The 10,333-nt window shown below is 38.1% G+C and overlaps 1 protein-coding gene across 1 annotated transcript; it reads left to right on the forward strand.

Moving 5' to 3' along the window:
• The first annotated feature begins 2,257 nt into the window (after positions 1–2,257).
• On the forward strand, positions 2,258–5,159 carry LOC129739145 (mRNA-capping enzyme). Its single transcript, XM_055730549.1, has 7 exons — positions 2,258–2,697; positions 3,023–3,431; positions 3,498–4,048; positions 4,116–4,251; positions 4,331–4,604; positions 4,664–4,854; positions 4,913–5,159. The coding sequence occupies exons 1-7, from the start codon at positions 2,515–2,517 to the stop codon at positions 5,041–5,043; spliced, it is 1,875 nt and encodes a 624-aa protein (XP_055586524.1). The 5' UTR covers positions 2,258–2,514; the 3' UTR covers positions 5,044–5,159.
• Positions 5,160–10,333: the final 5,174 nt, after the last annotated feature.

Genomic DNA, 10,333 nt, shown 5'->3' on the forward strand with positions numbered 1-10,333 from the left:
CCGGAAGCTGTAATAACGATGAACTAAATTGTTTTGTGATTTCAAATGTATGGAAAAAAGTTGATTTTTTCATGGTTAAGTTGCTTAACAACCCCCTTTTTTCATGGTAATTTTTGCCAAAACCATGAATTTCATTGTCAAAAACGTTGAATTTCACAGTACATTCAAGGTTTCAGAACCATGATGTATTTTGTATGGACCATTTTATACATGGTAGAGTGAAAATGAAAATAATGGTTTTTTCACCTTACTTTTCTATTCGGGTCATTATAGTAATTTGAGCCTTTTTGTATATTATGACTGCCACCTAGCTTCAAGCAAACGCCAACAGCAGCCGAATAATCTGGTAGCAGGAGTAAAATTCCCCCACGAGCGCTACCGAAACCTGATAAAAAAAACGAGCTCTTGCGGGATGGCCAATACCATTATCCCTAGTTTGCTATCCTTAACGGGGTGAGGGTGGAGGAGGCGGGTCTGGCGAATAATCTTTGATGTTTTTCGAACATTCTGTCCTACCTCCGGGTGGTGCTCCAGCTCCTTCCGGGCGGTGTAAAAAACAATTCCTTTTGTATTCCATTAGCAGTGGCTGGTAACGATGGACCGGTGGGTGAGTCCTCGTCCTATTGAATGTTGTTGGTTTATCAAACGGAATTGAACCGGCCTCATCCAATCGGAACTCTGAAATTTTACTTTGTTCATGATGTTGGGATCGACAAATAATTGGAATAAATCACTCACCTTTCTCCATCTTCTACAAATCCAAAGTTTGCACGATTTCCAGAACCTATTTTTCAGGAAACTGGATGCTGTTCCGCGGAAGAAAAAATTTGCTTGGGCGTCCGGCTGCAGTTTAAATCGCTTTCAAAATGGCGATATCAAATTATTCAACCATTTTATGGTTTATACTCGAAAACTACCAAAATGGTTAAAATTCTTTCTAGAAAAATTATTGAAAAATAACCATATTGGCGATTTTAAAGTAAACATCATAAAATGGTTATTTAAGAACCATAAATGGTTATAAGAAAATGAGCGTGTGCGCACGCTCATGAGCACGCTCGTGCACGATGATTTTTAATTGAAAATTGATAAGCCTTTTTCTCAAACATACACATTACAGGAAATTTCGAATCTTAAATTACATGCTCACCTTCCTTTTAGGGAGGTCAGGTGTTAAGGATAAAAAATCTGGGCATTTTGTAAAAGGGTCTGTGTATGTCTGTGTACGAGCGATGTCCGCTAAGTATAACAAAAAACAGTTTTCTACCACGTACCAAGGCGATTTTATTAATAAAAATTAGTTTTATGGAATGATTGGTGATACACGTAAAAGCGAAATTTCTAGTAGAATCTGGCAATTATGGATCATAATATTGTTTTCAACCTTTTTTATTGAACCTCACCACGGCTTAATAGGCGATGGAAGCGCTGACGAATTTGGGTGATGGTTTTGCATATGTGGAAGTGGGATGCAGCTATAATTTCACCCAACTTTTGACAGTTCTAAATGGGTTTTCTTAAGGAGAGAAAGAATAACTTTTCGATTACATCGCCCATTGCACCTTGCAGCAGTAATCGGTCCGATTGTCTGTGCTCCGATCCGAATAGGTGCACCGCATTTACTTTGCAATCAGGGATGCCAGGTGTTTAGGATGAAAAATCTGGGCAATTTTTAAAAAAAGTCTGTGTGTGTTTGGGCATACGGAAAATCACAAAATTGGTACTAAACAAGAAATAAAACCTGGTAAATCGTGTGTGCGGGGGGGGGGGGGGGGGGTGGTAGGGATGGTGTTTGTGCTATGATGTTCGGGTTATTTTCAAGTTGATAACTATATAACAAACACTGTTTCCTATCACGTACCATGCCGATCTTATTTTAAAAAAAAAAGTTTAATGATTGATTGCATGGTCATACCAAAGAATACAAGCCAGATTTTAGTCAAATCTGCCACTTACATATCAAATATGATACATTAATATCGATTTTATCTGCCAATTTTGAAAGTCTGTAAAATCTGGGCACTCTCAGCAAAAATCTGGGCAAAATCTGTGTCTGACCAATATCTGGACGAAGGGTCAAAAGTCTTGGTTTTACAGACAAATCTGGGCACCTGGCAACCCAGTTTGCAATAGACTTTTTGATTTTTCGACTTCTCATTTTTAGGTATATCGTTTTGGTTTTTTTTTTCTATAGTTGTTAAAACTGCCTGAAAGTGTAAAGTGAAAGTGAAAATTTGCCATCGGGTAGCCCCTTGAATTTTACAACGTCAAATCGTTATTTTATTTTTGTCATTTTTGTGAGGTTTTTCCTCGATTTAATTGAAGCCAATATCGTAATTGTTAGTTGAAGGAATTTAGCGAACTTTCTTCCTCAATTCGGGAACAGCGCAGTGATACCCAAGCTTCTCGAATGTTGGTTGTTTCTGAGAAGGTGCTGTGTTGATTCCGTACCCCGTAGATTCCACGGGTAGGTAACTATATCCCGAGTAGAAGAATCGATCGTTGTCCGGAAAAATGTCTCGTGGCCCAGGACCGATACCGAACCGTTGGCTATACTGCCCTCGCAAGTCGGAGTCGTTGATTGCGGACAAGTTTCTCGCTTTCAAAACTCCGCTCAAGGATGAATTCGAATCTCAGATGCCTGTCGGGTGTATCTTTACACCGGAAATGCTGTTCCAGAACATGAAAACCTACAAGGTAAAATTTATTAATAAGTCGATCCTTACTTCGATCAAAAAACAATCAATTTGCGAGATTTAAAATCAGTTTTGAATTTAATACAAAAAGTCCAATAATTGATAAAAATAAAAACTTCGATCTTCAAATTGGAAAACTTCCGGTGCTAAACTAGGTAGTCGCTATCATTTGCTAATGAAAGTATCAAATTATGTTTCATAGAATGTTAATTTTTGATTTCCAAAGCAATTCAAGAAATGTTTCGGGCTGCCCGAGGTTCAATTTTAAGATCTTACCCTCGCTGTCTAGAGATCCAAAATAAAATAATATCCAACAATCTTAACAGGTGAAACTGGGACTATGGATTGATCTGACCAATACAAATCGTTTCTACAACCGTCGGGCTGTCGAAGATAATAACTGCCAGTACGTGAAGTTGCAATGTCGGGGTCACGGAGAAACACCTTCGAGAGAGCAAACAAATGCATTCATAGAGCTAGTGGACGAGTTCAATCGAGATCATCCGGTGGAAATTATCGGTGTCCATTGCACGCATGGATTCAACCGGACAGGTTTTCTCATTGTGTCCTACATGGTGGAACGAATGGACTGTTCGGTGGAAGCTGCTTTGGCGTCGTTCGCAAGAGCCCGACCACCCGGTATTTACAAGGAAGATTACATTCGGGAACTATTTCTTCGATACGAGGACGAAGAAGATGCAACACCCGCACCGCCGTTGCCAGATTGGTGCTTTGGTAAGTAGGGAAATAATAAAAGCCACTTATTTCAAAGCTTTAACCATTTCGTTTTTGCTTTTCTAGAGTACGACGATTCCACTAATGATGGCCACAGCTCTAAAACAGATTCATATACTCAAAATAACCATGAACAGGAAACTGCCGATGATGGTGACGACGACTCAGTTGTAGAAAAGGGAACGAAACGAGGTTTGGAAGGCGAAAGTAGTAATTCAGAGGAAAACCAAAACCAACGCAAAAACAAGAAGATGAGGAAGGAATTTGTGAAGAAAAATGCGACATTCATGAGCGGAGTTTCTGGCGTGACACATTTTGTTGAACAGCCACGTCTTGGGCAACTGCAACAATTGGCACAGACCATGTGTGGGTGGCAACGTAACGGATTTCCCGGATGCCAGCCAGTTTCGATGGATCGAAATAATGTTCAACTGTTACAAACTAAACCGTACATGGTGTCGTGGAAAGCCGATGGTACTCGTTATATGATGTTGATAGTCAACCGAGGCGAAGTGTTCTTCCTCGATCGTGATAATTCCTGTTTCGCCGTTTCGGATATAAGCTTTCCTCAGTATGAAAATCTACACAACCACATTACCAACACATTATTGGATGGGGTAATTTTCAACCTTTATAACAAAATTCAAACAAAGAACTTACATTTTTTGATAAACCTTATTTTAGGAAATGGTCATTGACATCGTAAACGGTGTGAAAAAACCAAGGTACTTGGTTTACGATATCGTACGTTATGAAAACGAAGATGTTTCAAAAAACCCATTTCCGGATCGTTTAGCGTACATTGAAAAGCGTATTATCGGTAATGATGATCGGCAGTATTGAAATATCTTTGTAAATATTAATTTGTTTGTTTTTTTATTCAAAATTCTAAAAAAAAGGTCCACGTACCGAAGCAATGAAGCGTGGTCTCATTGATCAAGCTAAACAGCCGTTCAGCATACGAAATAAGGCATTTTGGGGTGTATCCCAAGCTAAGGCACTATTGGCACCAAAGTTTGCCAAAACTCTCGCCCATGAACCGGATGGATTAATTTTCCAACCAGCACGGGAACCCTACGTTGCAGGGCAATGTCCAGAAGTACTTAAATGGAAACCGTCCTCTATGAATTCGGTAGATTTTCGTTTGAAAATTGAGATCGAAAGTGGCGTAGGGTAAAATGAAATTAAATCCGTTGATGTAAACGCTCGTTTAACCTTTCCTTTGTTTGCAGTATTCTTAGGGAAAAAGTCGGCTATCTTTTTGTGGGAGGTTTAGATCCACCAACCGGAAAAATCAAACTGACGAAAGAACTGAAAGAGCTCGACAACAAAATTATCGAATGTAAATATGAAAATAACGCATGGGTATTTATGCGCCAACGCACGGATAAGTCATTTCCGAATAGTTATGAAACTTTTAAGAGTAAGTCCAAAAACATCAAGGTTGGTAATATCAATAACCTTTTTTTTCTCCTCCGTAGATGTATGCTATAGCATTCAGTATCCGGTGACAACGGAATTTCTATTAAATTTTATAGAAACAAAACGATACAGGACCGTCAATCCTCAAATGCCACCCCCACAAATGCCACCGCCTAGTTTCCACGAGTAGCTGCAGCGTTAATTGTCAGACATTTTTTCATTACAAAGACAGCACATTTTACTGCTTTTAGCCAAGTTGTATACTGTCATAAATTTAAATTTAAAAAAATTTATCATAGAAATTTATGTTTTTTGTTGCTATAATGAGAATTTCCTACCAGTAACTGTGTTTAAATTTGTCGTTGAATGTTCAAATCGTGATAAATTTAGCTGAAATGTTCCCATTTTGGTGACACCTAGAGGCAAAATAATGTCCATACACAGTGTATCTCTCGCGTAGGCGACTCCATATTTTGAATCGTATAATAGTATTTTACCAAAATAACGTGTTTTGATGTCGACTTGGTACATTTCACGCCAGTAACAATGTAAGGTGCAATGTGTCGCAAAACAAAAAGCTTAATAGGATTAAAGAACAAAAAAAAATCAGTTTTTTTGAAAAGCGGAAAAGGCAAGCGAAACTGTTGTGGAGTACCAGGCAGCATATCAGCCGAAATGGACATGTATCTAATATAGTACCAGAAGTTCTTGCTAGTGATATGAGTACGTCATAAAGGTCTTTGATCTTGAAGTCCCAGTAGATTCGGTCTGTGTGGAATCAAATGGAAAGATAACAATAGCAGATGGAGTGCCTACAGTAAGCCGCACGGAAACCAGACCGTTTTAAAACATCTTGAACGTAAGTAACCTCAAATTGTTATTTCTATTCATTTAATTACCGTGTTTATGGGTCTTGTTCATTTTTGGGAACTTAAATGGATTAATATATAGAATGTTTAAGAATTTACTTGTAATATTATACACTCAGAAAAATACTATTATATAAGGTACACCGGGGCAAGTGCAAACGGTTTCCACCATAGTTCAACTTTCACATGTCCTAGAAAAATATGTAAATCTTCAAAAATTATCAATTATCGTTCGTTGCATTATTAAAATGGTTCTAAGCAAATTCCCGTTGAAAGTTAAAAATTTAAAAATGTTGGTAAAAAGTAACGGCACTTTTGTGAAAAAATTTCTAAATTTGCACTTGCCCCGTTTATGGGGGCAAGTGCAAACGCAATGCTTTTCCCAAACTTATTCAAAGATGCGTCAGTGTATCGTTACTAAAACGAATTTAATACATGTTCCGGTATGTTTTATCAACTTTTTTTGATGTATTTGCTGTTTTTCTGCAATATTAATTACTTTTTGGAACCTCAGTTTTGCTGACTGTTGTTTGAAGCAAAAAACCTTAATTTACCAAGGCATTACGGAATTTTGAATATCCGCTTCAGATACAACACTTTGGATACCCTTTCTGACCACTCTAATATAATGCTAAACAACTTTTGAGATGATTTTTTTTTAATGTCTGATGTTACATGGCTTATAGGTGCGTTTGCACTTACCCCGGTAGTGTCGTTTGCACTTGCCCCGCAGTGCGGGTAGACAGGAGTGAATATTATTTTCACAATTTTCAGGGTCTACTGAAAATTTATCATAAATTTCTGCTTTCACTTGAATATCAGTCCCAAACACTCACCTTTCAACGAAAAATCGGATTTGAATGCCCTTTTTTGTAGCCAAAAAAAGCAAAACAAAAACACACTTTTCATGTCTAGTACGTACTTGAATTCGTGTGTAATCAAACAGTGCCGTTTTTTTAGTGAATAATTAAAAAAAAGTTTAGTTTATCTATGTCAGATTGTTGGTTTGGACAACAACAACAACTTCTAGAAGAAGAAATATTTTTTAATTTTTTTGTAACAGAGGAAAGTTGATCGTTTGCACTTGCCCCGAGTTTGCACTTGCCCCGGTGTACCTTATACCATAAGATTCTCTTATGAAGTGGCGCCTGTTAAGTCTTCTATTGTGCGATATCGTTCGATCGATGGCTAGGTAGATTTCTTATTTTCGTGTTGTGCGCAAGATTGAGTTGTCGCCCACGGTCAACGGAGCAATCACATGCTAAATTTTTTGTCCGTTCGACACATGTGCATTCACATGGCGGTCGAACCATCCATAATTAACTGTATCGAAAAACGTAGTGCCTCCTCTATTGGGTACTACTTCTTCAATACAGTTAATTGGTGCGGGACAAAGAATTCAGTATGTGGTCAAGCCGCTATTTCAAATGCTCTTCGTTCTTTTCACCACCTTAGATTTTTCTTCTGATCTTGTATCCGTCTTTCATTTCAACTCTTTAACCCTCACCGATAAAGCCGCAAATTAATTTCATCAATTTTATTTTTAAAATATTCATATCTTCCGACAACTTTTCTGTATTTAAGTGTTTCACTAATGTTTGAAATTGTCAAGAATCCATCTATCCGGCAATGTATAGATATGTTGGGGTCCAATGAAAGTTTTTACCGCTATCTCAGATCTTCCGATAGAAAAAATCTTACTTTAAAAAAACGACATCCAACTTTGGCTTTGCTTAGCTGTATTTCATTTCCCAGTGAGCCGATTTTCAAAACTCAATTTTTATTTATTTTTTGTTAATTTGATCATTATTTTCATAGAACATACTTGGGCCCTTATTCTGCGCCGCGCGTGACGTGAAGATAGTCGTGTCACCTAAGTCACTCTATTCCAGTAGTCGGTTTAGGTGAGGAACGTCACTTCGGATGAACTTTGTGAGTTCTCACCCTATTCTCGCAGTCACCGTGGGTGAGAATCGTCGCATTCGGGTGACGATTTTAGGTGACAATCGTCGGTACCTTTTCAGGTGGTGACGAGATAGAAATTCAATGAAAAATTTATGGAACAGGGAATAATTTGGCTCTAAATGTTCAACAACAAAGAATGACCATTTTAAAAACAATTTTCACGAACAAATCTAGAATCGCTGAACTAATTCGGCAATCGGTGAGGATTGTCGTTACCTTTTCAGGTGGTGACGAAATAGAAATTTAACAGAAAATTTATGTACGTGGGAATGAAAGGCCCTTAATAGTTAAATTAAATTGTTAACACTAATTAATTAAGTATAAAACGTTTTATTGAAAACGTCTTTTTTTTTTTTGGAAGAAATTGCAAAAAGCTTCTCGGACACTAACACCGATAGCAGATTGTGAGGCAGCTCTCCCTCGAGGAACCGGACCGGCTTCAGCGACAGCTACGGATCCAGCAGGGATGTGTTCGGATCGGCGAGGGTCATCACTATACACTTCATGGCATCCTCCCGGGCATAGCTGGTAATTTCGTCCGTGTACTTTCCGAGCATCTCGATCATGACCTTCGAGGCCAGCTCACTGTTTGTTTCCTTGAGGACAATTGATAAAATAATCAGTTTAGGGTAAAAACTTGTTGTTGATGCGAATAATAGCACTTTTTCTGGGATCGCAAGAACTTTTTTGGTGAAATTGAAGGTCATCCAACGAATTTCACGCAAACAGCATTTTTAGCAGCTTGTAGCACAAAACGAAAACCACTTTACTTACCTGATCACACTTTGGAATTTGGCCTTGAATCCGCTTCTTTATGTACCGATTGGTTCGGGCGACATATTCGGGTCTTCGATTTTCACATTCGATGGTTCCTCCTTCAACTCGGTGCAGGTTCCGGAGTCATCCTTGGATAATGCACTTGGACCACACCATTTGGCCCTGTTTTTTGTCAAGCAGCTTGCCATTGCCGTACAATTCGATTTTGGCCTTTTAAAACCCGGAATTCCAACTCGTTTTTTTGAAAATTGATTCGGAAAATCCGAAGCGCGACCAAAATCAAAACAAAACAGAACAAGTTTGGCCATTTTGATAGGTGTGTTCATTCAGTCACTCACATATGAATGAACCTCTGTCACTTTACCCATATCGACTCCGGGAATAAGGTGACAAATCTCACGGTGACTCCGAGGTGAGGTGACAATCATCACGCCACGCGCGGCGCAGAATAAGGGCCTTGGTCTTCCAAAATTCCCAGTTCTTCAGTATATTGGAACGATGATAAAGATGTTTGAAATGTGCGCTTCGGATCATATTGACCCGAACAGCTTTGGAGGGTTAAGAGTGTGACCTGTCAAACGAAAACACATTGGTAAACGTAAACAAATAAAATACAAAACAACACAGCCCAGCGAAACAATTAACCGTTTCTGTTGGTAACCTATTAAGGAATAGAAACTTACTCGGTCGGCCTACTATCGTATCAACAATTGGGGAACGTTCTCTTTCATTTCGTGGTGTTAAGCTTTTCAATTATTTTGAGGAGAAATGTGGACCCTTTAATAATAATGTTCAGTTAAAAAAGCAAATAAAGATATTGTTATTAGAAACTCATTTATTTTCAACACTACTTAATTCTTATGATATTTTAACCTTATATAGTTTTGCTTAGTCTAAAATTCTAATATCAAAAAGAACGTTTGTTAAATATTATTTTAAAATTTGTTTTATTTGTGTACATATTTTGTTTTATAATTATTTAAATCTGGAATCATTATAAAAATACATTTTAGTTTAAAATAGATTTTTTAGGGCTTAGCTAGCATAGGATATACTCCTAAAACGGTGTAACCAGTGGAGTATAAAATCAAAAATATAAATGTTATGTACATAAAACTGAATAAAGAAACTAAACTAAAAAAAAAAGGACCGGATCGTTCCGGATCGGTGAGAGACATCGGTTAGCTCTACATCACACTACAACATCCAGCCCCGACGATGAACACGTCAAACCCAGCAGATTTCAGACTGTGCTGGTAGTAATCGGTTTATCAATACCAACGGCCCCAACAGGGCGAGTTACAAAATGGCGAAGATAACCTTTGAGAAAAAGAGAAACAATGTTTGTTTTCTACAGGGCCGTTGTTCGTGAGTTAAAGGGACTGTTTGCTTCAGCTCAGTCGTCTGGCCAAGCCGGAAGCAGACAGCGAAGGTACTCCGGGCCTCTGCCATGCGCCCGTTGAGCAGTGCAGCCAGGCAGGGTTGCCAGAATCTGTGATATGCTGTGAACTCCATGAACTTGACAATCATGGAGAGCGCAATCGTTTGATTGGAGAGCAAAAAAAAAGTCAAATGAAATTTTGATCTTTCTATTGGTTAGTCGTTTGACTTTCATTCCATATGCAGTAATCATGGTTGCCACATGTACAGATTTATCTAGAAAAGTACAGATTTTTGGACTCATTTTCGGTACAGATTCTGTACGTGCAGATGACAGATTTTTAAAATTTGGTACAGATTTGTACAGATTTTTGGCGTGTGGTGTAATGTATAGAAGTGCGGCTTTAAATAAACCATGTAAATGATACTGACTTAATGAAATATTTAAAGATTATTAGAGAGATTGGTTTCAGAGACTATAAATGGTAA

The sequence above is a fragment of the Uranotaenia lowii genome, chromosome 1 (genome assembly GCF_029784155.1).
Source record: "Uranotaenia lowii strain MFRU-FL chromosome 1, ASM2978415v1, whole genome shotgun sequence".
Taxonomy (NCBI): domain Eukaryota; kingdom Metazoa; phylum Arthropoda; class Insecta; order Diptera; family Culicidae; genus Uranotaenia; species Uranotaenia lowii.